The sequence below is a fragment of the Xiphophorus maculatus genome, chromosome 16 (assembly GCF_002775205.1).
Source record: "Xiphophorus maculatus strain JP 163 A chromosome 16, X_maculatus-5.0-male, whole genome shotgun sequence".
Classification (NCBI taxonomy): domain Eukaryota; kingdom Metazoa; phylum Chordata; class Actinopteri; order Cyprinodontiformes; family Poeciliidae; genus Xiphophorus; species Xiphophorus maculatus.
In genome coordinates, this window is record NC_036458.1 from 584,919 (window position 1) to 604,820 (window position 19,902).

At 39.4% G+C, this 19,902-nt stretch overlaps 1 protein-coding gene across 1 annotated transcript; it reads left to right on the top strand.

Moving 5' to 3' along the window:
- The first annotated feature begins 141 nt into the window (after positions 1–141).
- On the top strand, positions 142–7,448 carry jmjd6 (arginine demethylase and lysine hydroxylase). Its single transcript, XM_023349159.1, has 6 exons — positions 142–514; positions 3,136–3,524; positions 4,245–4,531; positions 6,144–6,279; positions 6,789–6,927; positions 7,008–7,448. Exons 1-6 carry the CDS (start codon positions 386–388, stop codon positions 7,137–7,139), a joined length of 1,212 nt encoding a protein of 403 aa, XP_023204927.1. The 5' UTR covers positions 142–385; the 3' UTR covers positions 7,140–7,448.
- The last annotated feature ends 12,454 nt before the right edge of the window (positions 7,449–19,902 follow it).

Below are 19,902 nucleotides of genomic sequence, written 5' to 3' on the forward strand. Positions count from 1 at the left end.
TCCGACCTCCGGGTAGGTTTTGAAGGTAGCAGCCAATAACATTAATGGGCGGGAATGCTTTGTAGATGACAAACACCAATCAGCGCACTGCAATTTTCGTGAAGCTGCAGCCAATCAGATGCCTTCCGCCTCATTTAAGGCGGGTGTTAATTGCGTAATCAGTTTCACAAGCATTGTGTGTTCCGCTGTTAGATTTTATCAAACTTTAACGGTGCGTCTGCGATTTTAAAGCTCACATTTATAGTCACACATCACAGAAGTTCGAGAGCAGCTTGCGTTTATGTTGTTGTTTTGTGTTATTAAAGCGACGCCGAGAGCAGGTGGGTGAATGTAGCCCCGAGTTAGCTCAGGTAGAGGCTAATCAGACACTGCTAACCGGAAGAAAATGAACCATAAAAGTAAGAAGAGAATAAAAGAGGCGAAGCGGAGCGCCAGACCCGAGCTGAAGGACTCCCTAGACTGGATGAAACACGGTTATTATGAGAACTTCGACGTGTCGCATCAAACCGTGAAGGTAACAGTCAGTTTATCTCCCCCAGCCGAGCTAACAGCAGCTAGCCGCGGAGAACAGTGCGCCTGGTCACGTAGACAATGTAGGATCCGCTGTTAGCGCGCCCTCTGCTGGAGGAGCCGCTGCTGCATCCCTGCTTTTACACTATTTAATATTTATGAGATATTAAAGTAGGTAAAGTTAATAGATTGATCACATAACCTGTTAATGAATGTCGAAATAGCATCATTATTAACCTAAAAACATGCATAACTGTTCTTCATAGAAGTAGTTTAGTTTTTTTATTCCCTGGCTTTGAAATCCCTTCAGATGTAATATTTTATTGATTCCCACTTCCAGATATGGTGTTATGTATTGTAATGGTAAGGTTTACAGTGCTTCTCAGACAGACTTTGATATTAGTGTTGGACAAAGTTTAAAGCCAGTCATGAAACAACTATAAAGGTAAAACAGATCATTGTTACTGATGAAATCCTGGAGGTTAATCTGAAAACACAGAGGTCGTCTCCTCAGCTGGAGGTGGGTCCAAGTTGACCGCTGTTTCGGTTTCTTTCCACACAGACGGAACCAGAACCTTCAGTCAGGCCATAACAGATTTTACTGGACGATAAAATGTCCAGAAGGTATTGCTATAAACAATAATATTGTTGTCTTGAGAACACATTCTCAAAGATCAATAAACTTCAGGGTTTCCCTCAGCAAAGCTGCTCAGCCCAGCAGGCGGTCCACCATGTTTTTGTAGTAAAAGATGTTAAGTGGACAGGAAAAGTAAAAATATTACTGGGTAATTATATGTTGTGGGAAAACATGGCCAGTGAAACGATATTTAAACCCACAACTAGTCTTAGAAACAACAAATCAAAAAATACAATTAAAATAAATATGAATTATTTGCATTTCTGTTTAATCCAAATGAAGTCAGCGGCTCCATGAGGCCCTCAGGGCTTCAGGGGCCATAATGCTAATATTTTAACACAGAGCACAAAGACATAAATGTAACATTTATTTATTGAGAGATGAGCAACAAACGGAGATTTAATTTAATCCTGCTAATGTGGCTTTAGTAGCTCTAACATTTCTGTTGAGTTTTTAGAATAGAATTCAACTTTATTGTCATTGCACTGTCACAAGTACAAGCAACGAGATGTAGTTTGCATCTATCCAGAAGTGCTCTACGAGATATAAATATTTATTTACACATGTACAATAAGAGTTCCTCAGTAACAATGATCTGTTTAATAAGAGTCACAGAAACTGTTATAGAATAGAATAGAAGTACTTTATTCATCCCAGCAGGGAAATTACTTCGCAGTTACAGCATAGAGACAAGACACAATAACAACGTCCGGGTGTTGAGTCTGGAGTTTGGCTGCGGTAGAGCTGATGACATCACAGGCCACCGCTGCATCAGCTGATGGGGGAATGTAAACAGTGATCAGATCTCTGCGCTCATTAACTCTGTCTGACTAAGTGGACAAAGCATTTGATACGGTTTGATGCTTCGTGTAACCGGAAAAATAATAATAGAAATAAAAATAAAATAATATAAAACCAGAGTGAAAGCTCCTCACCGGCTGAACCTGCATGATGAGGTTAGCGCTGGTTCGATAACCGCTACAGGGAAGACAGCGCCACACGCTGGGCAGCGAGTTGAGATGGAAAAGCCCCACATCATTCTTTGTTCACAAAGATAAATCATTCTCACCTCTCCTCAACGCTCCTCTGAATTCACTACTACAAGTTATTCCTGGGGTTCATAGAGCTGCACAACCAGAGCTAACACGGCGGGTTTGAACTCTGACCTTGATGTAGAGTTCTCTAAAGAAACATGATTCCTCACAGGAGGTTGATGTAAATATCCATACAGGTCAGCCTGTGTCCAGTTTGAGTGGAAGGAGGAGCGCGACCCCTGCTGAGGTCAACTTAAAAGATCGAGCAGCCGCAGCGCGCTGTGATTGGTCCGCTCTGCTGCGCGCTGTGATTGGTCCGCTCTGCTGCGCGCTGTGATTGGTCCGCTCTGCTGGATTTAAATAATAATCAATTATAAACTTCTTTTAGAAATAAATTTTCTCCACCAGTAAATCGCTCAGAGCAACAGAGACGCTTTCAATCCAGATTAAGCTAGATTAAGCATATATATATACATATATATGTTTTTTTATTTAAAAAAATTTTTTTTTATTATTAAATTTTCTAAAAACAAAATGCTTAGCCTGGCGGGGGGCTAGTAAAGCATTGTGACCACCAGGCTTATACACTGGAGGAAACCCTGAATTTCTAATTAACGTTTAACACTGGAACTGGAAGACATTTTAAAATAAACCAACAAATAAAGTGAATTATAAAGAATCTGTAAACAAAATTGTAATGAAAAATAAGATTTATGTGTGGCCAAAGCAGCAGACTGAAGACTTTTATCACCCAGTTTTTGGTAGGAGAAAAACAACAAATCACGTAAATGGAAATGATTGATTTAGTTTTAATTAGTTATGTGATTAGTTGATTTATTGCGACAGATCTAATCAGCAGTGAACTGAAGCTTCATGTTGTCCAGAACCAAACCAGCTATGTAGGTTTCTTCCTGTGGTTTTGCCTCCCTTGCTGAAGGACTTCCTGTCTTGCAGGACAACGTGGAGCGTGTGGACGCGCTGCACCTCTCTCCAGAGGAGTTCATCTTGCGCTTCGAGCGACCCTACAAACCCGTCGTCCTCCTCAACTGCCAGGAGAGCTGGCCAGCTCGGGAGAAATGGACGCTGGAGCGCCTCAAACGCAAATACCGCAACCAGAAGTTCAAGTGCGGCGAGGACAACGACGGCTACTCTGTGAAGTTGAAGATGAAGTATTATGTGGAGTACCTGGAGTCCACGCACGACGACAGCCCGCTCTACATCTTCGACAGCAGCTATGGCGAACACGCCAAGCGCCGCAAACTGCTGGACGACTACGAGGTGCCGCTCTTCTTCAGGGACGACCTGTTCCAGTTTGCCGGGGAGAAACGTAGACCGCCGTACAGGTGAGCCCCCCGCTCACCCTGCACCTTTAAACAGGGTAGGGCATTTATTGCATCATTTATGATTCTTGTAAGATTTTGATTTAATAATTTTAATTAATGATATTTAAAAACACCAAGAATTTTTCTCCACTGTTCAGTAAAGGTGTATCAATACATATCCATACCTTTGAAAATATTGTAGGGGTTCACTGATTTATCAGCGCGAATTTTCTTAATTTCAGATCAATGATCGGCCAATACTTCCATGTGAACCGATCATGTCTACCTCAGCAAAGGATTAAAAATCACCCACTGTCCTCAGAGGTTTGGCTGTTAGCCCCGCCCACGGAGTTAGCTCCACCCACCCAGTCATGACTGAATGTTTGCAGTTAACAGTATTGCTGCTGTTGCCAATGCAGCGACTTTCCTGCTTTATTTATCAACATTTCAGACTAAGAATCGTATCAGCTAAATCAGACTCAGCAGGTTTGGCTTTTTAAAGATTGGTCAGAAAGCTAGGACCTGTGCGCCCTAAAAATATGACTAGATGTAGTTACTGTGGTCACTTTAGTGATATAAATCCTGTTTATCTTAAAGAAGGATATAATAAATATTATAAATGTTTGTGGGTGTGTAATTTCTCTGCCATGCAGCCACAGTTTGCTAAAAAACAAGGAATTGTTTCTTTTCTTGTCATAACTGTGACCAAACTGGGCATAACTGTGACCTGTGACCCCTCAGGTGGTTCGTGATGGGCCCGGCCCGCTCCGGCACCGGGATCCACATCGACCCGCTGGGCACCAGCGCCTGGAACGCCCTGGTGCAGGGCCACAAGCGCTGGTGCCTGTTCCCCACCAACACGCCGCGCGAGCTCATCAAGGTGACCCGGGAGGAGGGCGGCAACCAGCAGGACGAGGCCGTCACCTGGTTCAGCGTGGTCTACCCCCGCACCCAGCAGCACACCTGGCCGCCCGACTTCAGGCCGCTGGAGGTGCTGCAGCGGCCCGGAGAAACTGTCTTCGTCCCGGGTCAGTACGGTTCCGCTCGACTTTCCGTTCTGGTCCGTAAGGTTCCATTCTGTGTGAAACTCCATCAGTTCAGATTTAAACAAAAAAACATTTGAGCATCAAATTCTGTCACTGAAATCACCAGCACGACGTTAGCCTAGCCGCCGGCTTCTACCGAAACAAAAATATCAAAGAACAGTTCTGCTGAGAACAGTTCTCAATCAATCGACATCAGATTTGATGTTGACTGATTAATTGAGTGATTGGTAGGCCTGTCGCGATAAACGATAAATCAATTCATTTTACGATAAATTAAAACTATCGACCTCATTTCAATTATCGGCATTATCGTCTCTTCCGGTCTTTTTGTCTTTCTGTTAATGACACCGAATGAAAAAAGGCTCAACTCCGGTGCTCTCCACTGACCTCTGACCTCATTTCCTCAGTGTAAAGCCCAGCTCACACAACACGATCTTAGAGCTGCCAGCTGATTGTCGGCCCATTTTTAAAACCTGAGACCACACATTAGCCGACAGAAATCCTAGGTATAACGGTTCGATCGGGTTCGTTCCTGCCGTGTGGTGTCCAACAATGGGCACAAAATAATGGCTACAAGTTCAGTGAACTAATTTTAAAACCAGGTATTAATCAATGCTTTACTACAATCTACCTGCAATGCATGTTGCTAGTGTCAGAGTAAAGTCCTGACTGAATGAAAATCATTATAACTTATTTACTTCACGTTAACAAGAACAGCTGAAAAGTTACCGGTTTCGCTCCAACTCCTCCTCTTGTCATTTCTATATTCTTTGCATGTTGAATAAACATTAATGTTGTTTCCACATATCATCTCCAATGTCCCTGGACTCCGGGTTGCGCCGTGTCAGCTGTTTGGGATTCCCCTCCGTAATTTCCCCTCAGAAAACACTGAGGAGAATCTGCGCTTTCTGATTGGCTGCCTGTCACATTCAACAGGCTGCGTTAAGATCCCAGTCGGGGAAAACCTGTGATTTGGATCAGAGCAGCCGGTGATCTACCGTAACACACCACACACTACAGGATGATCGGTTATGAAATCGTAAGCGATAATCTTAGAACCTCGGACGTTCTAAGATTGTGATAAGGGGAAAATCTGGGCAAAAAAATCATGTAGTGTGAATTATTGCATCAGGTAGTCGATGTGCCCATTTTCTCTATTTAAATCTAATTATTACTGAAGGGCAACATAATATACAGACTTCATAATCTGCACTCTTTAGGTTGAATGTAGTATTTATTTCCACTTTGGCTTTATGTTGTTTAGTTTTTATCAAGTACATTTTTTGTTAATGGAGACTGAGAATCCATTTTGTTTTTGTTTTTGGTTGTTTTGTTTATTTTGTTTATCACTTCCAGTGTTAAATATTCTTTTGAAAATAAAGTGTATCTTTCTTTGGCAGGAAATCACATGCATTATTACGTCATTTCCATTAAATCAGTGTAAAAAGGTCTTCAAACAATATTATCGTTTATCGCAATAATTTTTGAGACAATTAATCGCTCAGCAAAATTTGTTATCAGGTCTAGTGATTGGTTGATATTGGTTTTCACTGATTGATCGACTGGTTTCCACTGATTGATGACTGGTTTCCAGGCGGCTGGTGGCACGTCGTCCTTAACTTGGACACGACGATTGCCGTCACGCAGAACTTCGCCAGCACTACAAACTTCCCCATCGTCTGGCACAAAACGGTGCGCGGCCGACCCAAACTGTCCAGGAAGTGGTACCGGTAAGAGAGCGGCGCCGCACAAACTCATCTGAGACATAATTATTTTAAAGGTTTTAAATAAAAGTAGAATATGAAAGGTTAACAAAATAAAAAACTGGTTTTATTTTGTCTTTGAAAACTACATTATAAAAATTTTACTTTAAGGTTTTTATTTTAGCATGTTTTATTTTACTTTGATATTTATTCTGTTTTTATTGCATTTGAAATTAAGTTTAGCTTTTAATTAATTTTTTTAATTTTACTGTATTACTCATATGTTAAAAGTAATTTGTTTTGTTTTATTGTTTCACTATTTTATCTCAAAAAGCATCCAGTATTTATTATTTTTATTAGAAACCTGAGCTAACTCAGGTTTTACTTCTTATTTTTCCTGTTTTCTTTAAAAAGGTTCAGTTTTATTTTTCTTTGAGGAAGAATTTTTTTAAAGTTTTTTTGTTGTGCTGAGGCAGCGCTGCATTAATCCAGTGTGTGTGTGTGTGTGTGTGTTTTGGTGTGTGTGTGTGTTCCAGGATTCTGAAGCAGGAGCGTCCGGACCTGGCGGCGCTGGCTGATAAGGTCGACCTGCAGGAGTCGACCGGCATCGCGTCGGACAGCTCCAGCGACTCTTCGTCCTCTTCCTCGTCCAGCTCCTCCGACTCCGACTCTGACGTAAGGCCGGAACGCCGTCCGACGATCCGAGCCGTCGTACTTCCTGTCACATGACTTCCTGTTCTCCGTCTGTCCTGCAGGGGGAGTCGGGCTCCGAGGGCGACGCTGTGTCCCACCGCAGGAAGAAGAGGCGGACCTGCGGGGCGGCGGCCAATGGCGACTCCACCAGCCAGGACGACTGCGCCAGCAAGGAGCGCTGCTCGTCCCGGTGACCTCTGGGGTCGTGACCCCTGGGTGACCTACCACCTTTAACTGTTAAACCCGTTTGATGAGGCGTTCAGGTGCTTATGTAGACTAAAGGTCCAGGATGGATGCTGCTCTGGTGAACTCTGACCTTTCTGGACTAGACTGAGGCCTTCTTCACCTGAACGCTGCAGCCGAGCCTCGGCTTCTGGGACTCCAGTTGTGCCAAAAACAGGAAGTGATGTCACGTGGTTCCCTGGTTTTTATGAAACACTTTAGCGTTGCCTGACCGTCGGATCTGTTTTCTGGGCCTTAAAATAAAGAATTTCTGAGGAAAAGTTCTGCTGTCGGTGTCTGTACTGTCCTGCCCCGTAACCATGACAATATTCAGCATCTCTGAGGCTCGTTAAGCAGGTTCTGCTGTACTCGGCCCGGTTCTGGACCAAACAGAGGAACAGAACCGGCCTGGAGATTGGACCGGCCGAGTTCTGCAGCGTTGTGGTGGTCCGTTATCAATCACCTCAGTTCATTATTAAATTAATTACCGTCTACTGCCGCGCCCTGACCAGCAGGGGGCAACAGTAGTCAGGAAAAACCTCCAGCAGAACCAGAACCAGAACTGGGCTCGGTCTGGAGTTTGGAGAAGAACTGAAAATATTTCCATGTTAGAGAAACAGTAGAGAGTTAATAATAATAATAATAATGGCTGCTGCTGCTTTAGCTGTTTCATTTAGGAGAGAAACAAACTGATCTGGTTTTAGAGGTTATTAACAGCAAAGGCTCAACTATGAGCTTTGACTAGGACACAGATTCATCTTTCAGCCTCAAGCTAACACCAGACTGCTGACTCCTTAAAATATTTCATGATTTATTGAATCTTTTTGTTCCTCCTAAAAGCTGATGAGTCGCATCACTGTTATTCTGAAAATCATTTTGCGACCCCTGTGGGGCCCCGCCCCGCACCTTGGGAACCTGCAGTCCAGCAGGGGGAGAGAAGTCACTAGCAGCTGATAGTTTTAACTTTAAAAAACAAGAATTCAAATTTAAAACACAACGCTGCTCATTACAGGAAGATTATCAACAACAAACCTTAGAATCCTTCCAAAAAGTAAAAGTTTCCTAAAACTGATATTTATTATATTTCTGTCCACCTGGATAAATAAATATATTTTAAGGACTTTCTGAGTTGCTGTAAATATTTCAGAAAAGAAAAACTTCAAACATGATCTGGATCTCAGAGTTTCTGACCCGGACGGGAGGTTTTGCCTCCATCCTTACAAAATAAAAGCTGAACCACATTCTCAAACTGTTTTATTTTGAAAACTCAGCACTTTGAACGTTTTGCTGAAGTATTTCTCTTATTTTAAACTTTTGATGTTAGTTTTGGAGGAAATAAACTTTTTATTTTGAGAGTTCATCTCTTTACTCCAGTCTTTTATTTTGAAAATAGCATCTAAGAGAAGAGTTGGTCTATATTTAAAGCTCTTATTTTGAAGTTGTTTACTTTGTTTAATTGAGTCTCTTACTTTGAAGCGTCCCGTCAGCTGTCGCGGTCAGACCGAGCCTCCGGAGGGGGGGGCTGCTCAGTGCGCCCGGTCCCAGCCCGGTCCCAGCCCGGTCGACTCCCGCCGCTCTTCGGAACCATCATGGACCTGGACCCGGTCGTCCTCCTGCCCGCCGTCCTCTTCACGGTGGTCGCGGTTTATTTGGCTTCATCGCTGCTCCGCCGGAAGCCCGACAGACCCTCCTCCTCCTCGGCCGGGACCAACAAGCCCAAAGTCGGATACGGAGACGATGTTCCTCCGTCCAGACCGCCGGGAGAACCGCTGCTCTCCACGGGACCAGAACCAGAACCAGCAGAGAAGAAGCGGGCTTTCCCGGAGTTGAAAGTGAAGGTCAGATCCTGTGATCGATCTTTGATGTATTTATTGGGGCCTGCCATGCAAAGCAATGGCAGGAACCTATTACTATTGTCGGAGAGAAGCGTCTCTTTAATATTATTATTGGGGCCTGCCATGCAAAGCAATGGCAGGAACCTATTACTATTGTCGGAGAGAAGCGTCTCTTTAATATTATTATTATTATTATTATTATAGAACTTTATTTTTCTTCCGTAACCGTTAATGCGGCTCATACCGCTGGGTGCACACCTACAAATGAGGTATCAAAACGTGCAGAAAATTCACGCCATTGGAGCTATTACTTCTGGTGGGATTTGGGCTTAACGTGGCGACATAATTCGCAAAAAACTACGAAAAAAACCCCATTATAACTCAATGGGAAAAATCCTAGAAATACCCTATTTTTGAGGATTTGCTGTGTCGTCACAAATTCACCTAGAAATGCCATTCAAATTTCATTTTGTAGATACGTCTGTGATCTCTTCGAAAGTGAAGACGGCTCGTCGATACCAGTTATGGTTTGTCCACAATTTGCCTCTAAGCGACCCAAAGTTTCTCATTTTTGCTCATATTAGAGTGACAGCCGACCTCGGATCAGATATGGGCACAACATTTCTTTCTCTCATCGCTGTAAATGCTCTGAGTGAGGTACAGATATGAATCTCGGGACTATCGCAGAAGACACATTGAACTGTCATACGCTCGAAACGCTTTTCGAATATGTATTACGGTTCCCGAACAAGAAGGATTTGTTTCCAATGCTTTTTTTCAGTAAAGTGTGTTTGCTCAAACACACTTGTGTGTTTGAGAGCTCACAGCTCAGAGCTCACACCTGCTGAGACCATTATTTGCCATAGCAACGGAACTCAAGAGGCTATTGGCTGCTGGTTAGGACTACGAATACGCATCACTGTAGTTCTATCTATCCTCAGTTGAAACAGATCAGGACTGAGAACTGGCCTTTAGAACTACTGCTGCTATGGGCTGTATATAACTGATTTAACTCAGTAACTGTTACACATGGGATTAGTTTGGAACTTTAAAATGGAGCATAATAATAATTTCAAAATAAAAGCCTTGAATATTTTTACATCAGGTAATTGCTGTTTTTGGCTTTATTTGACGTTTTCATCCAAAGCACTGTTACACATGGGATTACTTTGGAACTTTAAAATGGAGAATAATAATTTCAAAATAAAAGCCTTGAATATTTTCACATCAGGTAATTGCTTTTTTTGGCCGTATATGACTTTTTCATCCAAAGCAATGTTACACATGGGATTAGTTTGGAACTTTAAAATGGAGAATAATAATTTCAAAATAAAAGCCTTGAATATTTTTACATCAGGTAATTGCTGTTTTTGGCTTTATTTGACGTTTTCATCCAAATCACTGTTACACATGGGATTACTTTGGAACTTTAAAATGGAGAATAATAATAATTTCAAAATAAAAGCCTTGAATATTTTTACATCAGGTAATTGCTTTTTTTGGCCGTATATGACTTTTTCATCCAAAGCAATGTTACACATGGGATTAGTTTGGAACTTTAAAATGGAGAATAATAATAATTTCAAAATAAAAGCCTTGAATATTTTTACATCAGGTAATTGCTGTTTTTGGCTTTATATGACTTTTTCATCCAAAGCACTGTTACACATGGGATTAGTTTGGAACTTTAAAATGGAGCATAATAATAATTTCAAAATAAAAGCCTTGAATATTTTTACATCAGGTAATTGCTCTTTTTGGCTTTATTTGACTTTTTCATCCAAAGCACTGTTACACGTGGTATTAGTTTGGCCCTTTGAAATGAAGCATACTGAAAATTTCAAAATAAAAGCCTTGAATAATTTTACATGACGTAATTGCTCTTTTTGGCTTTATTTGACTTTTTCATCCAAAGCACTGTTACACGTGGTATTAGTTTGGCCCTTTGAAATGAAGCTTAACAAAAGTTTCAAAATAAAAGCCTTGAATATTTTTACATGACGTAATTGCTCTTTTTGGCTTTATTTGACTTTTTCATCCAAAGCACTGTTACACATGGTATTAGTTTGGCCCTTTGAAATGAATATTAACAAAAATTTCAAAATAAAAGCCTTGAATATTTTTACATCATGTAATTGCTCTTTTTGGCTTTATTTGACTTTTTCATCCAAAGCACTGTTACACGTGGTATTAGTTTGGCCCTTTGAAATGAAGCTTAACAAAAGTTTCAAAATAAAAGCCTTGAATTTTTTTACATGACGTAATTGCTCTTTTTGGCTTTATTTGACTTTTTCATCCAAAGCACTCTTACACGTGGTATTAGTTCAGAACTTTAAAATGAAGCATACTGAAAATTTCAAAATAAAAGCCTTGAATATTTTACATGAAGTAATTGCTCTTTTTGGCCGTATATGACTTTTTCATCCAAAGCAATGTTACACATGGGATTAGTTCGGAACTTTAAAATGGAGCATAATAATAATTTCAAAATAAAAGCCTTGAATATTTTTACATCAGGTAATTGCTGTTTTTGGCTTTATTTGACGTTTTCATCCAAAGCACTGTTACACATGGGATTACTTTGGAACTTTAAAATGGAGAATAATAATAATTTCAAAATAAAAGCCTTGAATATTTTTACATGACGTAATTGCTCTTTTTGGCTTTATTTGACTTTTTCATCCAAAGCACTGTTACACATGGTATTAGTTTGGCCCTTTGAAATGAATATTAACAAAAATTTCAAAATAAAAGCCTTGAATATTTTTACATCATGTAATTGCTCTTTTTGGCTTTATTTGACTTTTTCATCCAAAGCACTGTTACACGTGGTATTAGTTTGGCCCTTTGAAATGAAGCTTAACAAAAGTTTCAAAATAAAAGCCTTGAATATTTTTACATGACGTAATTGCTCTTTTTGGCTTTATTTGACTTTTTCATCCAAAGCACTCTTACACGTGGTATTAGTTCAGAACTTTAAAATGAAGCATACTGAAAATTTCAAAATAAAAGCCTTGAATATTTTACATGAAGTAATTGCTCTTTTTGGCCGTATATGACTTTTTCATCCAAAGCAATGTTACACATGGGATTAGTTCGGAACTTTAAAATGGAGCATAATAATAATTTCAAAATAAAAGCCTTGAATATTTTTACATCAGGTAATTGCTGTTTTTGGCTTTATTTGACGTTTTCATCCAAAGCACTGTTACACATGGGATTACTTTGGAACTTTAAAATGGAGAATAATAATAATTTCAAAATAAAAGCCTTGAATATTTTTACATGACGTAATTGCTCTTTTTGGCTTTATTTGACTTTTTCATCCAAAGCACTGTTACACATGGTATTAGTTTGGCCCTTTGAAATGAATATTAACAAAAATTTCAAAATAAAAGCCTTGAATATTTTTACATCATGTAATTGCTCTTTTTGGCTTTATTTGACTTTTTCATCCAAAGCACTGTTACACGTGGTATTAGTTTGGCCCTTTGAAATGAAGCTTAACAAAAGTTTCAAAATAAAAGCCTTGAATATTTTTACATGACGTAATTGCTCTTTTTGGCTTTATTTGACTTTTTCATCCAAAGCACTCTTACACGTGGTATTAGTTCAGAACTTTAAAATGAAGCATACTGAAAATTTCAAAATAAAAGCCTTGAATATTTTACATGAAGTAATTGCTCTTTTTGGCCGTATATGACTTTTTCATCCAAAGCAATGTTACACATGGGATTAGTTCGGAACTTTAAAATGGAGCATAATAATAATTTCAAAATAAAAGCCTTGAATATTTTTACATCAGGTAATTGCTGTTTTTGGCTTTATTTGACGTTTTCATCCAAAGCACTGTTACACATGGGATTACTTTGGAACTTTAAAATGGAGAATAATAATAATTTCAAAATAAAAGCCTTGAATATTTTTACATCAGGTAATTGCTGTTTTTGGCTTTATATGACTTTTTCATCCAAAGCACTGTTACACATGGGATTAGTTTGGAACTTTAAAATGGAGCATAATAATAATTTCAAAATAAAAGCCTTGAATATTTTTACATCAGGTAATTGCTCTTTTTGGCTTTATTTGACTTTTTCATCCAAAGCACTGTTACACGTGGTATTAGTTTGGCCCTTTGAAATGAAGCATTCTGAAAATTTCAAAATAAAAGCCTTGAATAATTTTACATGACGTAATTGCTCTTTTTGGCTTTATTTGACTTTTTCATCCAAAGCACTGTTACACGTGGTATTAGTTTGGCCCTTTGAAATGAAGCATACTGAAAATTTCAAAATAAAAGCCTTGAATATTTTTACATCAGCTACTTGTGTTTTGAGCATTATATAACTATTTTAACCCAAGGACTATTACGCATGGGATTAGTTTGGCCCTTTGAAATGAAGGTTAACAAAACTTCCAAAATAAAAGCCTTGACAACATTTTAAATCGTACCGAACGGTGCACGTCCGCCTCGCTTAACGTTCTTGCGGTTCTCCGCGTGCCACTGATCACGTCGCGGCGTCCTTTGGCGTCGACGCCGATTTGTGGCGCGACGACGCCGGGACCATGCCCGACGGGCGCGCCTTGGCAGGCCCCGGCTAAATTTCTTCCGAAATTTTCTAGTTATAATTCTTTATTTTTCTTCCGTAACCGTTAATGCGGCTCATACCGCTGGGTGCACACCTACAAATGAGGTATCAAAACGTGCAGAAAATTCACGCCATTGGAGCTATTATTTTTGGTGGGATTTGGGCTTAACGTGGCGACATAATTCGCAAAAAACTGCGAAAAAAACCCCATTATAACTCAATGGGAAAAATCCTAGAAATACCCTATTTTTGAGGATTTGCTGTGTCGTCACAAATTCACCTAGAAATGCCATTCAAATTTCATTTTGTAGATACGTCTGTGATCTCTTCGAAAGTGAAGACGGCTCGTCGATACCAGTTACGGTTTGTCCACAATTTGCCTCTAAGCGACCCAAAGTTTCTCATTTTTCTTCAAATTAGAGTGACAGCCCATCTCGGTTCATATCTGGGCACAACATTTCTTTCTCTCATCACTGTAAATGCTCTGAGTGAGGTACAGATATGAATCTCGGGACTATCGCAGAAGACACATTGAACTGTCATACGCTCGAAACGCTTTTCGAATATGTATTACGGTTCCCGAACAAGAAGGATTTGTTTCCAATGCTTTTTTTCAGTAAAGTGTGTTTGCTCAAACACACTTGTGTGTTTGAGAGCTCACAGCTCAGAGCTCACACCTGCTGAGACCATTATTTGCCATAGCAACGGAACTCAAGAGGCTATTGGCTGCTGATTTGGACTACGAATACGCATCACTGTAGTTCTATCTATCCTCAGTTGAAACAGATCAGGACTGAGAACTGGCCTTTAGAACTACTGCTGCTATGGGCTGTATATAACTGATTTAACTCAGTAACTGTTACACATGGGATTAGTTTGGAACTTTAAAATGGAGCATAATAATAATTTCAAAATAAAAGCCTTGAATAGTTTTACATCAGGTAATTGCTGTTTTTGGCTTTATTTGACGTTTTCATCCAAAGCACTGTTACACATGGGATTACTTTGGAACTTTAAAATGGAGAATAATAATAATTTCAAAATAAAAGCCTTGAATATTTTTACATCAGGTAATTGCTTTTTTTGGCCGTATATGACTTTTTCATCCAAAGCAATGTTACACATGGGATTAGTTTGGAACTTTAAAATGGAGAATAATAATTTCAAAATAAAAGCCTTGAATATTTTTACATCAGGTAATTGCTGTTTTTGGCTTTATTTGACGTTTTCATCCAAAGCACTGTTACACATGGGATTACTTTGGAACTTTAAAATGGAGAATAATAATAATTTCAAAATAAAAGCCTTGAATATTTTTACATCAGGTAATTGCTTTTTTTGGCCGTATATGACTTTTTCATCCAAAGCAATGTTACACATGGGATTAGTTTGGAACTTTAAAATGGAGAATAATAATTTCAAAATAAAAGCCTTGAATATTTTTACATCAGGTAATTGCTGTTTTTGGCTTTATTTGACGTTTTCATCCAAAGCACTGTTACACATGGGATTACTTTGGAACTTTAAAATGGAGAATAATAATAATTTCAAAATAAAAGCCTTGAATAGTTTTACATCAGGTAATTGCTGTTTTTGGCTTTATTTGACGTTTTCATCCAAAGCACTGTTACACATGGGATTACTTTGGAACTTTAAAATGGAGAATAATAATAATTTCAAAATAAAAGCCTTGAATATTTTTACATCAGGTAATTGCTTTTTTTGGCTTTATTTGACGTTTTCATCCAAAGCACTGTTACACATTGGATTACTTTGGAACTTTAAAATGGAGAATAATAATAATTTCAAAATAAAAGCCTTGAATATTTTTACATCAGGTAATTGCTGTTTTTGGCTTTATGTGACTTTTTCATCCAAAGCACTGTTACACGTGGTATTAGTTTGGCCCTTTAAAATGAAGCTTAACAAAAATTTCAAAATAAAAGCCTTGAATATTTTTACATGACGTAATTGCTCTTTTTGGCTTTATTTGACTTTTTCATCCACAGCACTCTTACACGTGGTATTAGTTCAGAACTTTAAAATGAAGCATACTGAAAATTTCAAAATAAAAGCCTTGAATATTTTACATGAAGTAATTGCTCTTTTTGGCCGTATATGACTTTTTCATCCAAAGCAATGTTACACATGGGATTAGTTCGGAACTTTAAAATGGAGCATAATAATAATTTCAAAATAAAAGCCTTGAATGTTGTTACATCAGGTAATTGCTGTTTTTGGCTTTATGTGACTTTTTCATCCAAAGCAATGTTACACGTGGTATTAGTTCGGAACTTTAAAATGGAGCATAATAATAATTTCAAAATAAAAGCCTTGAATATTTTTACATCATGCAATTGCTGTTTTTGTCTTTGTATGACTTTTTCATCCAAAGCACTGTTACACATGTGATTAGTTCGTAACTTTAAAATTAAGCATAATAATAATTTCAAAATAAAAACCTTGAATATTTTTACATCATGTAATTGCTGTTTTCAGCATTATATAACTATTTTAACCCAAGGACTATTACGCATGGGATTAGTTTGGCCCTTTGAAATGAAGTTTAACAAAACTTCCAAAATAAAAGCCTTGAGAAAATTTTAAATCGTACCGAATGGTGCATGTCCGCCTCGCTTAACGTTCTTGCGGTTCTCCGCGTGCCACTGGTCACGTCGCGGCGTTCTTTAGCGTCGACGCCGACTTGTGGCGTGACGACGCCGGGCCCAAAACCCCACGGGCGCGCCTTGGCAGGCCCCGGCTAAATTTCTTCCGAAATTTTCTAGTTATAGAACTTTATTTTTCTTCCGTAACCGTTAATGCGGCTCGTACCGCTGGGTGCACACCTACAAATGAGGTATCAAAACGTGCAGAAAATTCACGCCATTGGAGCTATTACTTCTGGTGGGATTTGGGCTTAACGTGGCGACATAATTCGCAAAAAACTACGAAAAAAACCCCATTATAACTCAATGGGAAAAATCCTAGAAATACCCTATTTTTGAGGATTTGCTGTGTCGTCACAAATTCACCTAGAAATGCCATTCAAATTTCATTTTGTAGATACGTCTGTGATCTCTTCGAAAGTGAAGACGGCTCGTCGATACCAGTTACGGTTTGTCCACAATTTGCCTCTAAGCGACCCAAAGTTTCTCATTTTTCTTCAAATTAGAGTGACAGCCGATCTCGGTTCATATCTGGGCACAACATTTCTTTCTCTCATCGCTGTAAATGCTCTGAGTGAGGTACAGATATGAATCTCGGGACTATCGCAGAAGACACATTGAACTGTCATACGCTCGAAACGCTTTTCGAATATGTATTACGGTTCCCGAACAAGAAGGATTTGTTTCCAATGCTTTTTTTCAGTAAAGTGTGTTTGCTCAAACAGCTCACAGCTCACACCTGCTGAGACCATTATTTGCCATAGCAACGGAACTCAAGAGGCTATTGGCTGCTGGTTAGGACTACGAATACGCATCACTGTAGTTCTATCTATCCTCAGTTGAAACAGATCAGGACTGAGAACTGGCCTTTAGAACTACTGCTGCTATGGGCTGTATATAACTGATTTAACTCAGTAACTGTTACACATGGGATTAGTTCGGAACTTTAAAATGGAGCATAATAATAATTTCAAAATAAAAGCCTTGAATATTTTTACATCTTGCAATTGCTGTTTTTGGCTTTGTATGACTTTTTCATCCAAAGCACTGTTACACATGTGATTAGTTCGGAACTTTAAAATTAAGCATAATAATAATTTCAAAATAAAAGCCTTGAATATTTTTACATGACGTAATTGCTCTTTTTGGCTTTATTTGACTTTTTCATCCAAAGCACTGTTACACATGGGATTAGTTCGGAACTTTAAAATGGAGCATAATAATAATTTCAAAATAAAAGCCTTGAATGTTGTTACATCAGGTAATTACTGTTTTTGGCTTTATGTGACTTTTTCATCCAAAGCACTGTTACACATGGGATTCGTTCGGAACTTTAAAATGGAGCATAATAATAATTTCAAAATAAAAGCCTTGAATATTTTTACATCATGCAATTGCTGTTTTTGGCTTTGTATGACTTTTTCATCCAAAGCACTGTTACACATGTGATTAGTTCGGAACTTTAAAATTAAGCATAATAATAATTTCAAAATAAAAGCCTTGAATATTTTTACATCAGGTCATTGCTCTTTTTGGCTTTGTATGACTTTTTCATCCAAAGCACTGTTACACATGTGATTAGTTCGCAACTTTAAAATTAAGCATAATAATAATTTCAAAATAAAAGCCTTGAATATTTTTACATCATGCAATTGCTGTTTTTGACTTTGTATGACTTTTTCATCCAAAGCACTGTTACACATGGTATTAGTTTGGCCCTTTGAAATGAAGCATACTGAAAATTTCAAAATAAAAGCCTTGAATATTTTCACATCAGGTAATTGCTTTTTTTGGCCGTATATGACTTTTTCATCCAAAGCAATGTTACACATGGGATTAGTTTGGAACTTTAAAATGGAGAATAATAATAATTTCAAAATAAAAGCCTTGAATATTTTTACATCAGGTAATTGCTGTTTTTGGCTTTATTTGACGTTTTCATCCAAAGCACTGTTACACATGGGATTACTTTGGAACTTTAAAATGGAGAATAATAATAATTTCAAAATAAAAGCCTTGAATATTTTTACATCAGGTAATTGCTGTTTTTGGCTTTATATGACTTTTTCATCCAAAGCACTGTTACACGTGGTATTAGTTTGGCCCTTTGAAATGAAGCATTCTGAAAATTTCAAAATAAAAGCCTTGAATAATTTTACATGACGTAATTGCTCTTTTTGGCTTTATTTGACTTTTTCATCCAAAGCACTGTTACACGTGGTATTAGTTTGGCCCTTTGAAATGAAGCATACTGAAAATTTCAAAATAAAAGCCTTGAATATTTTTACATCAGCTACTTGTGTTTTGAGCATTATATAACTATTTTAACCCAAGGACTATTACGCATGGGATTAGTTTGGCCCTTTGAAATGAAGTTTAACAAAACTTCCAAAATAAAAGCCTTGACAACATTTTAAATCGTACCGAACGGTGCACGTCCGCCTCGCTTAACGTTCTTGCGGTTCTCCGCGTGCCACTGCTTACGTCGCGGCGTTCTTTGGCGTCGACGCCGATTTGTGGCGCGACGACGCCGGGCCCGAACCCCACGGCCGCGCCTTGGCAGGCCCCGGCTAAATTTCTTCCGAAATTTTCTAGTTGATCTGATTAAAACACTGTGGGATCTATAAAAAAGTCCAAACTTCAAGAAGTTTTAATCTGCAGCTGATTATTATTTTCTCGGAAACTGCAGAAGTTCCAGTTATTAATCTGCAGCTTCTTATAATTCATAAAAACTTCCGCAGGTTGTAACTGTGTTCATGAGAGCAGAGGGAAGTCCGGGCTCACCTGATGTTGGTCATTTTTTAATTTAAACTCATGTTGGAGGTGAAAAGTAACGGTTCTGATTCCTCAGGTATGATCTCATCTCTGAATTAGCTTCAAAATAAGAGCCTCACAGGGTAGAGGCAGTTTCAAAATAAAACCCAGGATTGACTAATCCAGAGAGACTCTGATCAGATGATTGATCATTTTGTTCCCATTTCTGGAGTTTGGTGGATTCTCACGGCCGGGTCCCCGGACCCCTCCAGGTCCCTGGGGTCCTCCCGGAGCCCCCCAGGCCCTCCCGGACCCCCCCAGGCCCTCCCGGACCCCCCCAGGCCCTCCCGGACCCCTGAGCCGATGTCTCTGCTGTGAAGCTTGCAGCAGCTGCAGATCCACTTACAGTGGCTCCATAAAGGCTGCTTGTGCAGCAGGAACACAGGCGGGTTGTTCTCTCAGCTCAGCTGTTTTGGTTTTTGGCTTGAATGCAGCTCCCAGAACCAGAACCGGGTCAGGTCCAATCTCCTCAGAGAACTGAGGCCAGCAGCAGGTTCTGTCGGGTCGGCGGTTCTGTGCTGCTGTTTTTCTGGCGGCTCCAGATTCCTGGTCAGATTTAGGGCTCAGCAGCTGCTGCGTTGCTGCAACCCGGTTGCTGGCTCCGCCTCGGGCCTCTGCGGCCTAAATAAGGCCGAGGCAGATAAAGCAGCGGGTCGGCCCGGATGGTATCAGCAGCGTGTTTTTAGCCTCGCCGGGACCCAGAAGGTTCTCCATCCTGCTGCATGTTTGGAGACGTGAGGCTGCAGGTTTGATGGAGGAAACATGGAGCCACTAAAACTAACATGTTGGACTCCTGGAGGAAACGGCTCCTCCTCTTAACGCCACGATCTT